Source organism: Peromyscus californicus, unplaced genomic scaffold, assembly GCF_007827085.1.
Source record: "Peromyscus californicus insignis strain IS unplaced genomic scaffold, ASM782708v3 Scaffold_1__1_contigs__length_55948999, whole genome shotgun sequence".
In the NCBI taxonomy this organism is placed as follows: Eukaryota; Metazoa; Chordata; class Mammalia; order Rodentia; family Cricetidae; genus Peromyscus; species Peromyscus californicus.
Window position 1 is genome coordinate 48,535,970 of NW_026294492.1, and position 21,248 is coordinate 48,557,217.

General features: G+C 39.1%; 2 protein-coding genes across 2 annotated transcripts; one reads left to right on the forward strand and one right to left on the reverse strand.

The window, feature by feature from the left end:
• Positions 1-331: 331 nt before the first annotated feature.
• On the forward strand, positions 332-1,291 carry LOC128115218 (olfactory receptor 7A17-like). The gene has a single exon (XM_052745692.1). The coding sequence runs from the start codon at positions 332-334 to the stop codon at positions 1,289-1,291; it is 960 nt and encodes a 319-aa protein (XP_052601652.1).
• Positions 1,292-16,926: 15,635 nt separating this feature from the next.
• Positions 16,927-20,334, reverse strand: LOC128115219 (olfactory receptor 1073-like). The gene has a single exon (XM_052745693.1). It carries the CDS (start codon positions 20,194-20,196, stop codon positions 19,204-19,206), a length of 993 nt encoding a protein of 330 aa, XP_052601653.1. The 5' UTR covers positions 20,197-20,334; the 3' UTR covers positions 16,927-19,203.
• Positions 20,335-21,248: the final 914 nt, after the last annotated feature.

Sequence of the window (21,248 nt, forward strand, 5' to 3'; positions counted from 1 at the left end):
CAAGATCAAACCAGTCAACATGCCTCCATGAAGAGGGAAGGGATGACCAGGTCTCATCCCTAGCTGAGGAGTCATTTGCAGCGATGGCTGCTGAAAAGAGTCAGTTCTCTTCAGGGGTGTGGTCTCTGGTAGGTTGACCATGCCCCAGCCTCAATGGATAGCGTCACATACATAGATATAAGGGCAGCTCTGAAAGGGTCCAGAGGTCCATGATATAAATGAAAGGAAGAAAGGAAGGATGAAAGAAAGGAAAGAGGCAGCATTGACATCAGGACACTGATGGGTGACTGAGTCCTTCTCAAATTCTTCTTTTGGTAGGCATATCAAACACATGGAACAGGGAAATGATACTCAGCTTTCAGAATTCTTTCTTCTGGGATTTTCAGAGAATCAACCTCAGATTCAGCCTCTTATATTTGGACTTTTCCTCTCCATGTACCTAGTGACTGTTTTTGGCAACCTACTCATCATCATGGCCATTGCTGTGGACTCCCACCTTCATACACCCATGTACATCTTCCTCTCCAATCTGTCCTTTGTGGACATCTGCTTCACCTCCACAACTGTCCCGAAGATGCTGGTAAATATCCAGACACAGAGCAAGGTCATCACCTATGCAGGCTGCATCACCCAGATGTACTTCCTACTGCTTTTTTCAGGGTTAGACATCTTTTTGCTGACTGTGATGGCCTATGACCGCTATGTGGCCATCTGTCACCCCCTGCATTACATGATCATCATGAACACAAGACGCTGTGGACTGCTGATTCTAGCATGCTGGATCATAGGTATCCTGAATTCTTTGTTACATAGCTTTTTGGTGCTACGGCTATCATTCTGCACAAACTTGGAAATCCCTCACTTTTTCTGTGAACTCAATCAGGTGGTACACCATGCCTGTTCTGACACCTCTCTTAATGACATGGTGATTTACATTACAGCCATGTTACTGGCTGTGGGTCCCCTCTCTGGCATCCTCTACTCTTACTCCAAGATAGTGTCCTCCATACGTGCAATCTCCTCGGCTCAGGGGAAGTACAAAGCATTTTCCACATGTGCATCTCACCTCTCTGTTGTCTCTTTATTTTATTGCACCCTCCTGGGAGTGTACCTCAGTTCTGCTGTGACCCAGAACCCCCATGCCACTGCAACAGCTTCACTTATGTACACTGTGGTCACCCCCATGCTGAACCCCTTCATTTATAGTCTGAGGAACAAAGACATAAAGAAAGCTCTAAAAATCCTGTTAGGGAGTGTAACTAGAAGAGGACCAATCGATTCACCTTCATAACATGTCTGTTTTCTAGTAGTCAATGTTTTAGATTATCCATTGCAATCCATTGATGAAACTGAGTAACAAAAATTTAATCTTTAATCTCCTATAATTGCTCTGTATTTTACAGCACTTTTATCATACAATTCAAGTTTTTCCCTTTTGTTCCTTCTGGTATCTGTAATCTACTGTCATTTCCTACTTTCCTCAACATATTCCCATCCTTGAATGAGAAGCCTCTATTAATTGCTGCTTCCTTTAGAGAACTAGTGGGATTCTGAAGAATGATTTATTTTTGAAAATATATATTGAGATTTTTTTCCCCAGTCACTAAAGAATATTCTTAAGTTTTAATACTCTGTGGACACAATTCCATTTGTTAAATGAGTTAGATATGTAATATATTTAATTTTATAGCATCAGAAAACATGAAGCACCCTCCCTAGGCTCAGAAAACATTATGGAAGAGGGAGCAGAAAGGAATAAAAAACAAAGGTTGCAGGGATCACTGGGAAACTTTGTCTTCTGGAGACATAGCATGACTGTTAACAGTCATGGATGCATAGTGACTATGGTTATCTATACAAGACCTTCATAAGATCAAACCAGTTAATAGTCCAGTGTGTAGCTGGAAAAGGCTTGTAGGTTTCCACTTCTAGATAAGACGCTATCAGTAGTTAGTGGCTGCAAGTGGAGAGAGGGTTATTCCTGTTTGGGGTCTTGACCCCTTGTACTGTGCATGGCCCCCTGTATATGTGCATATGGTCAACATTAATTAGACTCAGTCAGGTATTAAAAGAAATTATAGGAGACATATATTTCAGAGGGAGACATAGTAAGGGGATATGGGAGGAGTTGGAGAGAAAAATAGAACATGGATGTCATCAAAATAAATAGTATACATATGCAAAAAACTCAAATAATAAATAAAAATACATTTTAAAAATGAGCCATGGGTTTTATGTGTTCTTTCATCATTATTTCATTTTCTTTATTTCTGAAACATAGACTGAGTGATCCATGCTGACCATGAACTTGTGAATCTTCTTCCTCTACTTTCTGAGTTCTAGAATGTGTCTTCATCTTTCTTCCCAGACTCTCTCCCTTCCTTTGTTTCTCTCCTTTTGTTCCTTCTTTTCTTCTACCTCCCTCCATCCTCTATTTGTCTCTTTTTTTTTTCACTTTGAGAACTGAACCCAGGGACTCAAGCATTTGGAGCATATGGTCTGTGCTGACCTATACCATTAATTCATCATTGTGATTTCATTTCACACCTTACCTCCTCATTATGCAATGCCTACTTTAACATACAAGTGTCTTCTCTACTGGACATCTGATTTTATGTCTGAGGTCCCTTGGTAATTGCAGAGCACATGATGAATGCTGTAGTTACTGGTAAAAACTGATTACTTCAACTGGAGTTACATGGAGAAAAATATTTACATAGATTGGCTTGATTTGGCCTTAAAGCCATGGATGGCTTTAATATGACAAAGCAAATGTTAGATCATTAAACAACTTTATGTAAATGCTTCTTTTTCATGTTCTGTTTCTACTCTTTGGACAATGAAGATAGTAGTTTGTGCTCACTGAGTTTCAAGATTGGCTGAATGAATTTCATGTTGCTTCATTAAACTACTTTTCTGCTGTTGCCTGGAAATGTCTGTGCTGTCTGCAAATGTGACTCTTACTATTGATGGACATAAAATTTATCCTTTGATCTAATCTGAGTCATGACAACCAACTAAGATGTGCCTGGAGTGTAATTGGATGGTTCTCTCCCACCAGCCAGTTCCTGAATACCACTCAGAGGATTAATATTACTTATAAATGTCGGCCAATAGCTCAGGCTTATTACTAACTACCTCTTTCATTTTAAGTTAACCCATATTCCCTATTTATGCTCTGCCATGTGGTGGTACCTTTATTAGCATGTCACAGTCATCTCCTGCTCCCTTGGCATCTGGCTCCTGACCCCAAATCCACTCTCTCTTTCCCAGAATTCTCAGGTTGGTCACCCTGCCTATACTTCCTACCTGGCTACTGGCCAACCAGAATTTTATTAAACCAATTTGAGTGACAAATCTTTACAGGGTACAAGAGGATTATTCCACAGCACTGGAGAGAATCATCATTCTTATACACTTCTTTGATTCTTGAGAACCTCTTCATTTTACAGTCTTTTGATGACTTACAGGATCAGTGTTTCCTGCTCGCCTATAAGGAAGTCACACAACACAGTGTTTACATTGCAACCTAATTATATTGACTCTTATAATAGACTAGTTGTAAACACTGTCATCTGGAAGCTGACTTTAATCATTGAACTCAACTCTTTTTAACCTTTGGTGACAGTGTCAGCTTTAGATGTATACGAAACTAAGCTAAAATCAAATAGACTGATAAAATACAAATGTTTTAAAATGTAATTGTTAGGTGGAGGGGACAGCCCCCTGAGCTCTGCTATCTTCTCTTAAGTTTATATTCAACTATGGGTCTGCATGTGGAACTAAGGCTCTTTTGTACAACTATAGCTCTCTTGCCTTAGAACATACAATTATTTTGGACTTGAGAGATGGCTCAATGGTTAAGAGCATTGCCTGCTTCTCCAGAAGATCTGTGTTCAATTTCTAGCAGCCAACCACAATACTGCTCACAGCCATCTGTAACTATAGTTCCAGGGGATTAAATGCCCTCTTCTGCTTCTATGGGCACCAGGCATGCATGGACATACATACAGTGAAAACATTCATACACATAAAAATAAATACTTCTAAAATGCAATTGTTCAGCCAGGTGGTGGTGTCACATGCCATTAATTCCAGCACTCATGAGGCAGAGGCAAGAAGATCTCTGTGAATTCGAGGCCAGTCTGGTCTACAAAGTGAGTTCCAGGACAGCCAGAGGTGTAACACAGAATACTGTCTTGAAAACCAGAAAAATGAACAAAGAAAGAAAGAAAAAGAAAGAAAGAAAAAGAAAGAAAGAAAGAAAGAAAGAAAGAAAGGAAGGAAGGAAGAAAGGAAGGAAGGAAGAAAGAAAAGAAAGGAAGGAAGAAAGGAAGGAAGGAAGGAAGATAAGACAATAAAAAATGCATTTGCTCAATGATTTATTTATTTTGGTGTGTACACATATGCATCATAGTGCATGTATAAAAGTCAAAGGATGACTTTATGTAATCAGCTCTCCCCTTCTGCTACAGGATCCACCTGGGTTCTCAGGTCACTGAGATTTGCAGCAAGTAGTTTTATACACTTGGCCATGGCAGCAGTCCTGTGTTTTGCTTCACTATAGATCTAAATTATAATCAGTCTGTTCCATTTCTACATTGGGATTATTCACCCAGTTTATTGAAAAAGTAATGTACCACCTGAAGTTAATTCCCCTTCTCTGATGTCTGTGTATAACCTTTTTTGCTTTCTTCTATTAGAAAATGTAGCCCAAGCTTTGCTAAGTGTGACTAACCTTTAGTACCCTTGTTCTACTAAGCACACACTGCTTAAGATTCTCCTTTTAAATTATTGATTGAAGGATAATGGCATATAATGACCTGTACAGATTTAAAGCATTTGGATTGCTAACTCAATGCATCATGAAATTAAGAGAACATCTATCACATTTTCTTTTCTGCATAATTAATAATGTGCTGAGATAGGTGTAAGTATTTGGAGCAGTGGCAAATTGTTTAGTTGAAAACTTGTCACAGTTTTGTAACAGCTCAATTGTTTTTGTTGTCATTAAGCTTTATAAACCAGATGCTCAAAATTTAAGTCTATTGCTTAAATTTGACAGCCTAAGTAAAGGAAATACAAAGGCAAACAAAGAACAATAGCAACAACAGAAGCTACACATGGCAGAACATGCCCACAACCCATCCCAATACTCAGGAGGTAGAAGTGGAAGGATCAGTGCTCGTGGTCATCTTTGGCTACTGAGTTCTGGGTTAGGTTCAGCTAGAAACTAAAAAGCTTTTAGCTTCATTAGAACCTAAAGGGCTATAAGAGGGGAAATATAGGGAGAAGTGCTGTGAAATGATGTCTTCTAGGCATGGTGCAGTTATGACTCCATAACAGCTCCAGCTATATACACTAGTTCTACAGAAGACAGACTTTCAACAGTTGATCACAGATAAGAGAAGAGGGTATGGGATTCTGCCTTTCTTTGCAAAATTATTGTCTACTGATGAATTTTGGAGAAGGATGGTTCAAAACCCATGGTCCCAGTTAGACTCAACGGACCTCAAGAAAGAACAAAATAAATGAAAGGTACATGTAAGGAACAAGGGTTATAAGTGTAAGGAGGGGGCATTATTAGGGATGAGAGGAAGTGTCAAAAGGGTGCAGGGGTTACTGTAATCAGAATGTACTTTATAAGCATGTGAAATTATGAAAGAACAAATTTAATGAAAGTGTTTAAAAAGGAAAGGAAAAGAAACACAAATTTGTCAAGTAAACACATCCAAGTTTAGTCTCAAATGAAAATTCTATTGAAATTAACAAACATTTTTAGGCAGGTATACTGGCTCATACCTGCATTCCAGGCAGCCTCAACTATAGAGCAAGACCCTATTGCATCCCCATTTTAGGCCATGTGCTGCTGAACTGAACATGAGGCCCTGTGTATAAAGGAAAAAAAAAACAATTTCCCAATTACCAATGACAAATGTCAAATGGTCTTTGACATAATGGTGTATAGAGCTAACAGGGATCTTTAAATATCATTGCTGGGACCAGAAATCATCATAGTCCTGACAAAATGCTATTTGCCAATGCCTATCAAAAATAATTATGTAAGCTGGGCATGCTGATGCAGAAATGTAATTTAAGGTCTTGAACAGCTGAGAAGGAATATTATAAGAATTTCAAGGGCAGCCTGTACTACAGGGTGAGACCATGCATGTCTGAAATGAAACTAAGTCAAATGGAATCAAATGGCTCATGAGATGACTCAGAAGACAAAAGTGCTTGCTGCCAAACCTCAAGCCTGGGAATTTGAGTTCAATTCCTGGAGCCCACAAGGCAGTTAGAAAATAACTGAATCTGAACAGTTGTTCTCTGACATCTATGTATGTGCTCTGGCAAGTGCAGTTGCACACAAACACACACACACACACACACACACACACACACACACACACACACACACACACACACACATACACACACACACCCTGCTAAATTAATATAAAATGATTACTTAAAACAGAACAAAACAAAACTCAAACAGACAAGCAAAAACTACCACAAGCTGGCCTGGAGGAGCATATCAATAATTCTACATGGATAAATCAGAAGGATGTGGCAGGAGGACTGTTTGACATCATGAGTTTGAAACTAACATGGACAATATTACATTTACCAAATAATAGTAAGAGAAGCCTCTGGCATGACTTCCTGTTTGTCTCTGATAGATTTCCTTTCATCCACTATTCTTTCCTGGACAACTAGATAAATAGCATCTACTGTCTATGCTCTCTAAATTGTTTTATTTAGCATATACAACTATTGGTTTAGTTGTAACATTTTCAAACACATATATAATTGCTGTTGGCTGATATTGTCCCTGTATGATCCACCCTTGTGATTTTTCTTCCTTTCCAATGAACTTTCCTCTCCATACATTCTTCCTTTTGTTTTCATGTCACGCACATGTGCATGATGCATATGTAAAATATACACTGTGCAAGTGAGAAAACAAATGCAATCCTTGCCTTTTCCTTCCCCTTTGTGCTGTCTTGTTGATCCTCTCTTCAGTCCCTACCTTCCTGTGTACAGCCCTCTCCTATTTTCATGTCAAATATTAGCTATAATAAAGACCTATATTCATGTCTTGCTTCTGCATTATACTTTCTAATTTTAATTAACTTTATTCATAGTACTTGATATTGTATAACATTTTATGTGATTTTAATTTTGAGACAGACTCACATTGTGGACTCCCGACTAGCATGGAGCTTATTCTGTAATGAGGGTGGCTTCAAACTTTCGGCAATCTTTTTGCCTCTGCCTCTCAAAGGCTAGGATTGAAGGTATGTGTCATCACATCCATCACGATTTTTCCAAAAGAAGTGTGTTTATATTCTTTTTCTCATGGTGGATTTCAGAGACCTTTGTCTCAGTCTTACATACCTTATGCACATTGCCTATGTAGTACATAGAATATAGTTGCTAATTAATCTTGTTTTGTACTTTTATTGATATGTAACGGTACAAACAGAATGGCATTTTAAATTACTTACACAGTGCAGTGATTGAGTTAGAATAACCAAATATAAATACTCAGATATCTATCATTTTCTGTAGTAAAACATTATAAATCTCATAGGGGCTTATAAGTCCCTGCACCTAATTGAAGAGATACTGAGAGGCAGTGGGGGGTTCAGTTTACTTTAATGATGTGGCCTTGCATAGGGAAATCATGCTCCAGTGGATGGCCCCACAATCATGAGTATATGGGCACAGCAAATTGCACTCAGTGGGTTATTATAAAGAGAGGACATGACGTTGGGTGGAGGTCGGGCTGTAGGGTTGGATTTGGTGGAAGTCAGGGGAAAAGTGGGGGTGAGTATGATCAAAATACATTATGTGCATCAAAAATTAAAGAATGTACAAAAGAATTAATAAAATATTATGTTAAAATCCTCTCCCAGCTAATTTAAAATCTATAACGTATTTTTGTTAAATATACTTACCTTACTGTGTACTAAGACTGGAGTCTGTTCTTCTTATCTAACTTCTCTCCATCCTTTCTTCACAGCCCACTTCACAGACTCAAATAGCCACTGTTCTACTCTAATCTTCTATGTGATTAACTCTATATGCATCACACACAAATGATCAATATAGTTTATTGGTATATTTTAAATTCTCATTTTCACCAATGATTATGGGACTGTAAATCAAAATTGCAAGGTATCACCTCATTCCAGTTAGAATAGCAAAAAGCTAAAAGTTAACCAGTATGAGTAAGGATGTAGAGAAAAGGGAATACCTTCACATGGTTGGTAGAAATTAAAATTAATGCAGTCACTTAGGAAAATGAAAACAGTACATTCATATACCTGTTAAAAAAAAGCTGTCCAAGAAACTAAAAAGAAAGAACCTCTTGCACAACTCAAAAAAATGTGTATTCCATTCCTGGATATACATTCAAAAGAAATGAATTGGAAGGGAAAATTAATAGGGGTGATAGGAGAGGAATTGGAGTAGAGGAGAGGAGGGTTCATTTGCTTTAAAAATACATTATATGCATGTATGAAATTCTCAAACATAAAGAAAGGAATATAGTATGTCCATATGTCAAAGGTGTTTCTACATGTCCATGTTAATTGCTTAACTATTCATGATAGAATAGTCAGGAAATAGAACTGTCCATCAATGGCACTCCATTTAAACTCCCCAAACACATGGCAGAGTCACATTAACACCCTCAGAAAAAGGTTGAAAGTGAAATAGGATATAATAATGAGTTAGCACAAAGATCTCCTTGGTTCTAAAAGACCAAATTAAAATTTTTATATATATATATATATATATATGTGTGTGTGTGTGTGTGTGTGTGTGTGTGTGTGTGTGTGTGTGTGTGTGTGTGTGTGTATGTGTGTATATATATACATATATAATGTAGAAATTATCTTCTCCTCTCACCTCCTATTTCCTTCTTTCTCTTTTCCTCCCATCTATTCTTATCTGTTCTCTTCCCCCTTTCCCTCCTTCCTTTCCATTCCCTTTCCTTTTACTCTTTCCTTTCCGTGATTACTGCAGAAGAAATCTAGGGCTGTTTACTTGCTAGACAAGCACTCTAGGAGAGGAATAAATCCCAAAAGCTAGAAATTAATTTCTTAATCACAAAATAAAAATCCACACCATTTAAACTATATGAATAATACTTGTTTCTGTGAACATTAATCACACTATTTCTCATACCTGTAATCACATTTACTGAATGTGTTCAGAAAGTGACACTCAACTTTCAGAATTTATTCTTTTTATTTGTTTGTTTGTTTTGTTTTTTTCGAGATAGAGTTTCTCTGTGTAGTTTTGGTGCCTGTCCTGGATCTCGCTCTGTAGACCAGGCTGGCCTGGAAATTCACAGAGATCTGACTGGCTCTGCCTCCCGAGTGCTGGGATTAAAGGTGTGCAACCACCAACGCCCAGCCCAGAATTTATTCTTTTGAGATTTTCAGAGACACCAGAAAATTCAGTCCCCAGTATTTGGAATTTTCTTCTCCATTGATTTGATCACCACACTTGGAAAACTGCTCATCATTCTGGCCACAGTCGCAGATTCTAACCTGCACAGCCATGTACTTCTTCTACAACCTGTCATTTACGGACATCTGCTTCACCTTTAGGTGAAGGATGCCAGTGAACATCCCGACCCAGAGCAAGTTCAGAACTTATAAAAGCTGCATCACTCAAATGTATATTTTGTACTTTAGTTGTGTTGAATATCTCTCTGCAGACAGTGATTGCCCATGACCCATACATGGCCATCTATCACCTCCTACATTACACAGTCATCATGAATCCTCAATTCTATATGTTGTTGGTTCTCATGTGCTGGATTCTGAGTATACTCCATGCATTGTTACAGAGCTTAATGACACTTCACTGAACTTCTGAAAAGACTTGGAAGTTCTGGAATTTTTCTTTGACTTTAACCAGGTGATCCACCAGCCTGTTCTGATATACTTCCTAATGTCATGGTGAGATATTTTTTAATTGTATTGTTAGTATGTTGTCAACTTCCTGCCATTCCTTACCCTTACTCCAAGATAATATTCCCTATATGTGCAATCTCCTCAGCTTAGGGGAAAGACAAACATTTTTCTACATGTGTGTCTTACCTCTCCATCACTCATTCTATAGCACAGGCCTCCTTATCTTAGTTATATTATCGCCTAAAAACTTACACTACACATCAACAGCTTCTGTGATGTACCCCCATACTAAACCTCTTCATCTAGAGTCTGAGAAACAGACATTAAGAACTCTCTGAAACAATGTTTGAGACAGAAATTTTCTCAAAGGACCCACTGCTTTAGAGCTAAAGTAATGCCCTTGATCTAAAACTAGGATTCTTTGATGAAAACAGGACTCCCATCTCTTTCATTCTTATAGTTTGATTTTAGCTTCTCATATAATTTAATTACAAAATTGATATTATTACATATTCTATTATATGTGGCATTCTGTAGTAAAGGATAGCTTATATTCAGACAGCATGGCTCTGGCAATCATTACACAGTATGGACAAAGATATGAACACTGAATATCCAGGGGTATATAAGTCAGCATAAAATGGTTGACACAGAATGGCCAGGTAACTCAAAAGCATAGCATGACAAAATCTGTTATATAACTACTCTTGGCAAATGCCATTTTGTTTTGGGTTCTGTATATATGTGTCCTGAGACCTGGGGGAGGGGACAGCTGTGGAGAGACATTGGATAATGGAAAAACTGCTGAATTTCATCAGTCTGTATACTTCAGAGATGTGTTGACAACAGAATGGAAACCAGGATATGTGTTATATTGGGGAAGAGATTTTGCTTTTGTTTACACAGGACAAGAAAAGGTATGGATACCATCAAGATTGATAAAAATTAAATTTGGACAGGAGAGACCTCTTGATTAGGAGAGGTAATAATTCATCAACCACATCACCATTCCATCTAAATTAACTTACAAGACTTACGGATGTCTTTCATTTGATCAGACCTAACCTGACAGAAATGGGAACCTCCCCAAAGTTAGGATTGGGGCAGGGTTTTGTTTTTGTCTTTCCAGGAGAAAAGCATGCAATGAAAGAATCTGAAGACCACTGGACAAATAAGACATCTGAAGAAGAAGGACAAATCATCCAAAGAAAATGTTCCAAGAAAAAGAGTAAATTGGTTTAATGGAATAACACATTTGCAACATGAAATAATTTCATAAATCTTCCCAAGTGTTTGATTTCAGACCTCAGTTTGATTATTTCATGCTTTCTATTCCTCTTAGGTTTGTTTGCTTCTTTTTGTTCTAGAGCTTTCAAGTGTTCTGTTAAGTTGCTAGTATGAGATCTCTACAATTTTTTAATATAGGAACTTAGTGCTATGAACATTCCTCTTCACACTGCTTTCATTGTGTACCATAAATTTGGGTATGGTGTGCATTCATTTTCATTGAATTTTAGGAAGTCTTTAATTTCTTTATTTCTTCATTGACTCAGTGGCAATTCAGTTGAGAGTTGCTCAGTTTTCCATGAGTTTGTAGGCTTTCTGTTGTTGTTAAAATCCAACTTTAATCAGAGGTGGTCTGATAGGATGCATGGAGTTATTTCAATTTTCTTATATATGTTGAGACTTGCTTTGTGACAAAGAATGTGGTCAGTTTTGGAGAAAGTTCCATGAGGTGCTGAGAAGAGGGTATATTCTTTTTTGGGTGAAATGTTCTGTAGACATGTTAGGTCCATTTGGTTTATAATGTCTGTTATTATATTTCTCCAGTATTTCTCTGTTTAGTTTTGACTAGATAATTTGTCTTTTGGTGAGAGTGCAGTATTGAAGTTTCCCACTATCAATGTGTCAGGGTCAATATGTGATTTCAGCTTTAGTAATGTTTCTTTTACAAACATGGGTGCTTTTGTATTAAGGAAATGGATGTTAAGAATCAAAACATCATCTCAGTTGATTTTTTCTTTGATAAATATGAAATGTCCTTCCCCCTTATCTTTTGATTAATTCTGGTTCGACACTTACTTTGTTAGATATTAGAATGCCTACACCAGCTTGTTTTTTAGGTCCCTTTGCTTTGAAAAATATTTTTCCAACTCTTTACTCTAAGGTAATGTCTATTTTTAATATTGAGGTCTGTTTCTTGTATGCAGCAGAAGGATGGATCCTGTTTTTGTATCCATTCTGTTAGTCTGTATCTTTTTACTTGGGATTTGAGTCCATTAATACAGTAAGAACTCAATTACCAGTGATTTTAATTCCTGTCATTTTTGCCATTGTTAGTGGTCATAGTGTGTGTCTATGAGTATTTGTGTGTGTGTGTGTGTGTGTGTGTGTGTGTGTGTGTGTGTGTGTGTGTGTATTTCCCTTCTTTTGGTTTTACTGTTGTGAGATTATTTCCCATATTTTCATGTATGTAGATAAGTTCCTTGTGTTGGAGTTTTCTTTCTAGTATCTTCTGTAGGGCTGGGTTTGTAGACTGATGTTGTTTAAATTTGACTTTATCATGTAATGTCTTGTTTTCTCCAAGTATGGTTATTGAAATTTTTGCTGGGTATAGGTACAGTAGTCTCAGATGGTTTCTATGCAGGACATCTGTCCAGACCCTTCTGGCTTTTAGAGTCATCACCTTTGTTACTTTCTGGTAGCTGTGACCTGTGTTTGGGCAGGGGATGTCTTCTGGAGTTTGGGACTGGAGCACAGTGACAAATGGAGCAGGGACAACTGCTCTGTGTCTGTTCAAGCTAAAGACTGGGCAAGTTCTGAGGGTGCACTGCCTACCAGAAGCCTACATAATCTTCTAGGAGGCATGGCCTGTGGTTGGGCAGGAGGGGTCTGCTTGTGTGAATTGAATGGGGATAGTTCATGGGTGGCTGGCCTTCATGGTCTTCTGGAAGGTGTGGCCTGTGATTGGGGTGAGTCTTTGTCCAATGAAACCAAGTCTTTATCTTATATTTTATTTTGTTGTATTTTATTATTATCCCTTAGAAACATAGTTGTTTTCTAATGAGATACAGAAAGGCAGTGGGCCCAGGTGGGAAGGAAGGTGATGAGGAATTATGAGTATAGGGAGGGGAAACCATAATCAAGATACATTATGTGAGACAAAAAAAATCTATTTTCAAAATATGTAAGATCATTGTATAATTTTGGCTTCTTTGTCAAAAATCAGGTGTTTGTAGGTGTGTGGATTAATGTCAGGGTCTTCAATTCGATTCCATTGATCGATGTGTGTATTTTTTATTTTTTATTTTATAATTTAATTTAATTTTACATATCAAACACGGATTCCCCTGTCCTCCCTCCTCCCGCCCCCTTCCCCCCAGCCCACTCCCCATTCCCATCTCCTTGAGGGCAAGGACTTCCCTTGGGGATTCAGCTCAGCCTGGTAGATTCAGTTGAGGCAGGTCCAGTCCCCTCCTCCCTTCACCCAGGCTGAGCAAAGTGTTCCTGCATAGGCCCCAGGCTCCAAACAACCAGTTCATGCACTAAGGACAGGTCCCAGTCCTACTGCTTGGGGGCCTCCCAAACAGTTCAAGCTAGTCAACTGTCTCACTTATCCAGAGGGCCTGATCCAGTTGGGGGCTCCTCAGCTATTGGTTCATAGTTCATGTGTTTCCACTAGTTTGGCTATTTGTCCCTGTGATTTTTCCAATCATGGTCTCAGCAATTCTCGCTCATACAATCTCTCCTCTTTCTTGCCGATGGACTCCATACCACCCTGAACGCGTCCGATCTCATCTGATGTGTCTGTTTTTATGCCAATACCAAGCTGTTTTTATTACTATAGCTCTACAGTACAGCTTGAAGTCAGGGATGTTAATGCCTCTGGAAGTTCCTTTATTGTACAGGATTCTTTTGGCTATCCTGGGTTTTTTTGTTTTTCCATATGAAGTTGAGTATTGTTCTTTCCAGGTCTGTGAAGAATTGCATTGGGATTTTGATGGGGATTGCATCGAATCTGTAAATTGCTTTTGGTAAATTGCCATTTTTACTATGTTGATCCTAATAATGCATGAGCATGGGAGATCTTTCCATTTTCTGATATCTTCTTCAATTTCTTTCTTCAAAGATTTAAAGTTCTTATCATACAGATCTTTCACTTGTTTGGTTAGAGTTACCCCAAGATATTTTATATTATTTATGGCTATTGTAAAGGGTGTTATTTCTCTGGTTTCTTTCTCAGCTCATTTATCATTTGAATATAGGATGGCTACTGGTTTTTTTGAGTTAGTCTTGTATCCTGTCACATTTCTGAAGGTGTTTATCAGCTGTAGGACTTCCTTGGTAGAATTTTTGGGATCACTTATGTGTACTATCATCTTCCACAAATGGTGCTGGCATAACTGGATATCTACATGTAGAAGAATGCAAATAGATCCATATCTATTGCCATGCACAAAACTCAAGTTCAAATAGATCAATGGCCTCAACATAAATCAAGTTACACTGAACCACATAGAAGAGAAAGTAGGAAGTAGCCTTGAATGCACTGGCACAGGAGATGACTTCCTAAATATAACACCAGTAGGACAGACACTGAGAGCAACAATTAATAAATGGGACCTCCTGAAAATGAGAAGCTTCTGTAAGGCAAAGGACACAGTAAATAAGACAAAAAGGCAGCCTACAGAATGGGAAAAGATCTTTACCAACCCCACATCCGATAAGGAGCTGATCTCCAAAATATATAAAGAACTCAAGAAACTAGACAGCAAAATATCAAATACTTCAATTAAAATGGGCTACAGAGCTAAACAAAGATTCTCAACAGAAGAATCTCAAATGACCAGAAGACATGTAAGGAAATGTTCAACATCCTTAGCTATCAGGGAAACGCAAATCAAAACAACTCTGATACCATCTTATGCCTGTCAGAATGGCTAAGATCAAAAACATAGATGACAGCTTATGTTGGAGAGAATGTGGAGAAAGGGGAACACTCCTCTACTGCTGGTGGGAGTGCAATCTTGTACAGACACTTTGGAAATCAGTGTGGCAGTTTCTCAGAAAATTGGGAATCAATCTTCTTCAAGACCCAGCAATACCACTCCTGGGCATATACCTAAAAGATGCTCAACCATACCACAAGAACATTTGCTCAACCATGTTCATAGCAGCACTATTTGTAATAGCCAGAACCTGGAAACAACCTAGATGTCCTTTAACAGAAGAATGGATAAACAAAATGTGGTACATTTACACAATGCAGTATTATGCAGTGGTAAAACACACACACACACACACACACACACACACACACACACACACACACACACACACATACACACAAAAAAAACCCATAAAATTTGTAGGCAAATGGATAGAACTAGAAAAAAGTCATTCTGAGTGAGGTAACCCAGACCCAGAAAGACAAATACAGTATGTACTCACTAATAAGTGAATGTTAGATGCAAAGCAAAGGATAACCGGGCTACCATCCACAAGCCCAGAGAACCTAGGTAAAGAGAAGGACACTAAGAGGGACACACATGGTTTGCCCCAGGAAGGGGGAAGGGTAAGATCTCCTGGGCAAACTGAGAGGGGGAATAGAGGGGAGGGGATGAGAGGGGATGGGAGGTGGGAACATGGGGGAGAGACAGGGAAAGAGAGCAATGAAAGAGATGTCTTGACAGAATGTACCATTAAGGGGATGGGGAGAAAGCTTCAGCTAGGGAAAACCCCAGGAACTCACAAGATTGTCCCCAGCTAAGACTCAGCAATGGTGGAGAGGGTTCTTGACCTAGCCTTCCCCTGCACTCATATTGGTGTCTACCCTAATTGTCATCATAGACCCTACATCCAGTGACTGATGGCAGCAGATGCAGAGACCCACAGCCAAGCACTTGACCAAGATCCTGAGTTCAGCTGAAGAGAGGGAGAAAGGGTTATAAGAGCAAGGAGGATCAGAATCATAATGGGAAAAATCATAGAAATAGATGACCCACACTAATGGGAGCTCATGGACTCTGGAGTGACAGCTGGGGAGCCTGCATGGGACTGAACTAGGCCCTCTGAATGTGGTGAAAGTTGCATGACTTGATGTGTTTGTGAGTCCCCTGGCGATGGGACCAAGACTTACCCTGGGTACACAAACTGGCTTTTTAGACCCCATTCTCTATGGTACAATGTCTACTCAGCCTTGATGCAGCAGGGAGGGGCTAGGTCCGTCCCCAACATGGTATGACAACCCGTGTTGACTACCCCAGGAAGGCCTTACCCTCTATGAGGAGGGGATGGGAGTGGGATGGGGGTAGGTGGTGGGGAGAAGGAGAAGAGGAGGGAGGGGGAACGGGGTTGGTATGTAAAAAGAAAGAAAAATTTTTTAATAAAAATTTATATGACAAAAAATATAGAATCAGTTATATGCTAGGGTCTATACTTTCTCTAGCAATGATTTTTGAACATTTTTACAGCATCATACCTCAATTACCTTCTATGGACCAGACTGAACTCAATCAAGGTAGTTGATTGTTACTCCCATGAATATCCTTGTCACTATTTTACTAGCAAACACATCTTGCTTAGCAGGTTGGTACTTCATCATGCTGGGTTCAGTACTTGATAAAGCCATTGATGTCTTCTTAATATCCGCTTGATAACAGCATATGGTGATACCGACAGCGGGTCGTAAGGGTCATTCAGTGTTTCGGCTGTGCTATGTTTGAATCCTACCCCAGCTACTCGGAAAAATATCTTTTGCAATTATAAAAAAATTAAAAATAAAAGGATTTGTGATGGATGGCAAGTTTCCACAGCCAAACTGTCCTAAATCATCTAACACTCAGATAAATCCTCAATAATTAGAAGCTCGGGCAAGATGTGAAGAAACTCCCAAGCTGAACACTACTGACAACAATGCCAGGATCAGCCTAGCCTAGAAGATCGCCTATCATATTATCTCACTGTATACACTGGTACTTCATTAAATATCTGTTTTGAGCAATTCTTGTTCTGCAGCAAAAGCAAACCCTTATAATAACCAATGGACATGAGGACAACTGTGTAATATGCTGCTTTGGAGTTTTCTGTGAATCAAAAGGTAATATTCAGCTTTTATTTTGTAAGTATGTCCAATATTCCATGTTTGGACATTGCTACATGGAGGTTATTTCCATAATAAAGGATTTTCATATTTGTATGGGAAAGTTAGTGAACCACAACTGCATGACTGGAAGGGAAATGAAGCTCTCTTACAGATGAAGACAGATGTGACTTGTGAGCACAAAGAAGACACATAATGAATAACACTGAATTGTTCATTCCTTGCCCCTCTACTGACAACTGCAGGATTTAGAACAGTGAGGAAATTTTACTTAGAACTTTACAGCAATCAGGTTTCTGGGGAAAATGGAAGTTCTAGAGAAAAACTAAAATGTTAACTTTAATAATAATAATAATATAATATAAACATGTCAGGCAGGGGCTGAGAGATGGCTCAGCAGTTTACATCACTTGTTGCTCTTCCAAAGGATCTGAGTTTTGTTTCCAGTGCTAAATTCAGGGGGCTCACAACTTCCCATTACTCCAGCTCCAGGAGATCTGAAACCAACTTATGGCCTTTGGCCCATGCAGTCATGTGCACAAGCCCATGCACACATGCACATAGACACAGATAAATATTTTTTAAATCTATCGATTAGTATTCAAAGAGTACTTATTTTAACATAGCAGAATTCATTTATATTTTAATGACTATATTTATTGTATGACAAGGAAATGTTTTCATAGTGATTGAACGTATGATGCATGTGTTTATATCAGTGTGTATAAGGTCTACTACCATTCAGAGGCAAAAGAAATCAATTCACTAAAAATTTGTTTTTCTCATTATATGCATTTGATAATAGGTTTCTCCCAATAATTATGATGGGTGTTGTGGATGCAGAACTGAAAAAGAGAACAAAATTTCCATGAAGACAAGAAAATTCTTTGCTGAGATACAAAGCACAGAAGTCTGTTAGAAGATGCAGAGTCAGGAATAAATACAAGAAGGCGGGAAGGGCCTGCACAACAACCACAGTGTCATCTACAGCTATGTAAATGGCCTCCATTGTTAGATGTGAGTCCACCCTCAGTGGAGGGAGCACAGAGGAGAAGCACACCACAAGACTATGTTTTAGTAATACCACAAGAAAAACAATTTTATACTCTGTAGTGTTAATGTAAATTACTCATAAGTGAAAGGAGAACCAGAGACGGTAAAAACCTTTATGAGGAAAGATGGGGTATGTTAAAGGACACCTGCACCATAAAAGAGGGAGAGACTGAGGGAGGTTACAGGGTCTAGCAGAGGTAACAGTGGGTGGGGGAGATGGAGAAGGGAAATCTACTAAGACATACTTTGCTTGAAAATGACATAATATATCTTTTATGCTAATTTAAAACATTTTTAAAAAGAAATTTACATCTTATGACATAAATGTGTATTTTTAGTATGTGTTACTTGTGACTTAAAGCAACTTTGAGAAAGTATGAAAGCTGTAAAAGGGAAAACTAATCAGGTACTGGGAGAAGCAGCATGCTTAGAGGTGAGCTGTCTACTTCATAGGAAATCTGAAGTCCAATGAATGGAGACAACAGCAGGTACATAAACATAATAGTTGCTCCTGTCCTCTCACCAAGAAAGAGGTTCTCTCCTCGATGAACTCTTTGGGAGTTTCATATGTTTTGGTCATATGAGCCCTCTTCTTCAGCTCTTCACAGATCTACCTCCCCATTCCATAACCATTCAAATTTTTGCCCTTTTATTTTGAAATCTTTTGAGACTAATTGGTGCTACTTAAATACTCTTGCATGTATGGCCTTCTAGTGGGAAGTGATCAACTTACCAGGGTCTACATTCTTAGAGCAGGCAGTCTCTTCTCCCAGCAGCTAAAAATAATTACATCAATGGGGTGGGATTGTGTGTCACCTCTCCTCTCTATGACTGGGTGTGTTCTGGCTCGGATTTTCAGGTTTGGGGCATGATATTGAAACTACTGTGAGTGCAGATGTGCAGATGTCTTGCTGGGCCTAGAAGACAATGTTCCCTTGTAGTCAGGCACTGCCTCGGGTTCTTAAACTCTTACATCCCTTCTTCCAAAATGATCTATCAGCCTTGGGAGTGGGATTGGTGTACATGTTCATGAGACAGAGGATAAGAGATTTCAAAATGTTCAGCCCTTAAACTGAAAATTCTTATTTCAAAATTTAAGACCCAAGACAGTAATCACTTTTCTAATTTCTCTCTCACAAAGTTCTTCCTCAGAGCTCTCTTGATGTCCTTGTTCCTCAGACTATAGATGAAGGGGTTCAGCATGGGGGTGACTACAGTGTACATCAATGAAGCTACTGCAATGGAGTGTGAGCTTTGGGTCATAGCAGAATTGAGGTACACTCCCAGGAGAGTACAATAGAATAAGGTGACAACAGAAAGATGAGCTGCACAGGTGGAAAAGGCTTTGTACTTCCCCTGTGCTGAGGAGATTGCCCTTATAGAGAACACTATCTTGGCATAAGAGTAAAGGATGCCAGCAAGACAACCACCACCCAGAATTGTAGCTAAAACATTCATTACCATATCATTTAAAAAGGTGTCAGAGCAGGCAAGGTGAATCAACATGCTAAGTTCACAGAAAAAATGTGGAATTTCCACATTAGCACAGTAGGAAAGCTGCAACACCAGGAAGCTTTGTAATGAAGAATTCAAGGAACTTGTGATCCAGGATACCAGAACCAGTGACACACAGAGCTGAGGTGTCATAATGCTTGTGTAGCGCAGCGGGTGACAGATGGCCACAAAGCGGTCATAAGCCATTACAGCCAGGAGGAAGTTATCCAGCCCTACAAATAATGCAAAAAAATATATTTGCATGATGCAGCCTTCGTAAGTTATGGTGTTGTGGTGTGCTAAAACGTTCACCAGCATCTTTGGGATGGTAGTGGAGGTTAGGCAGATGTCCACAAAGGACAGGTTGGAGAGGAAGAAGTACATGGCTGTGTGCAAGTGGAAGTCTGAGATCGTGGCCAGGATGATGACAAGATTCCCCAAAATGGTCACAAGATACATGGAGAAGAAGAGCCTATATATAAGGGGCTGCAGTTCTGGGTCTTCTGAAAGTCCCAGGAGAAGAAACTGTGAGTTTTCCGTATCATTGTGTTGTTTCATGTGCTGTAAGCGACTTCTGGAAAAGACAGAAATATTATGACTGCTTCTTGGCATGCACAATATTACCAACTATAAAAACCACAATGGAATAAATTCACGTAAAGAATAAAGTCCCCAAGGACAAAACATAAGAAAGAAAACAGTCACAATGGCTGGAGAATTCAAAGAGATTATTACAGAATGAGATCTCATCATTCCCAGAAACACAGAGGTAATATATTCAAAGTAATGTTCCCAATGTATTATTGGATTCATTTGTCTATAGCCAGCATTATAGGCTATTTGTGTAGCTTATCAGCATGCATATATATATGTATATGTGTGTGTGTGTGTGTGTGTGTATGTATACATACATGTGTGCTGTGGGATGTCCTGTATGCTGTAAATAAATGTTACTATAATTGATTGATAAATAAAATGCTGATTGGCCAGTAGCCAGGCAGGAAGGATAGTGTAGGTGGGACAAGGAGGAGGAAAATTCTGAGAGGTAAAAGGCTGAGGCAGGGAGAAGTAGCCGGCCACCACAAAGAGAAGCATGATGTAAGATACCAGTAAGCCACAAGCCATGTGGCAAGGTATAGATTTAAAAAATATGGGTTAATTTAAGATGTAAGAACTGGATAATAAGGAGCCTGCCACAGCCAAACAGTTTATAAGCAATATAAGCGTCTGAATAATTATTTTATAAGTGGGCTTCGGGACTGCAGGACTTGGCAGGACCCAGAAAGAAACTCTGAGATTTGTCCTGACCATGGGCCAGGCAGGACCAGGACTTCAGCTACACATGTGCATACACACACACACACACACACACACACACACACACACACACACACACACACACGTGAAGGGTTTCTTAATGGCATCTTCATTCAGGTATTTATTCACTCTGATTAGATTCAGGTTTACAGTCCTGTGTTCCCCCTCCCATACCCAACTAGTCAGCTCCATTTTTCAAAGTATTTGTAAGGAACACTGGGCTGCAACTGCACAGATGGCTCAGCAGTTAAGAGCACTTGCTCTATCAGGGGCCCAGGTTTGGTTCCCATCACCCATGTGGTGGCTCACAACCAACCATGACACCAGTTCCAGGGATCCAAATCCCT

What these genes read in the sequence shown, in the direction of transcription:
- LOC128115219 (XM_052745693.1), bottom strand. Translation starts at nt 20,196, where the DNA reads ATGCCAAGAAGCAGTCATAATATTTCTGTCTTTTCCAGAAGTCGCTTA.
- LOC128115218 (XM_052745692.1), top strand. Translation starts at nt 332, where the DNA reads ATGGAACAGGGAAATGATACTCAGCTTTCAGAATTCTTTCTTCTGGGA.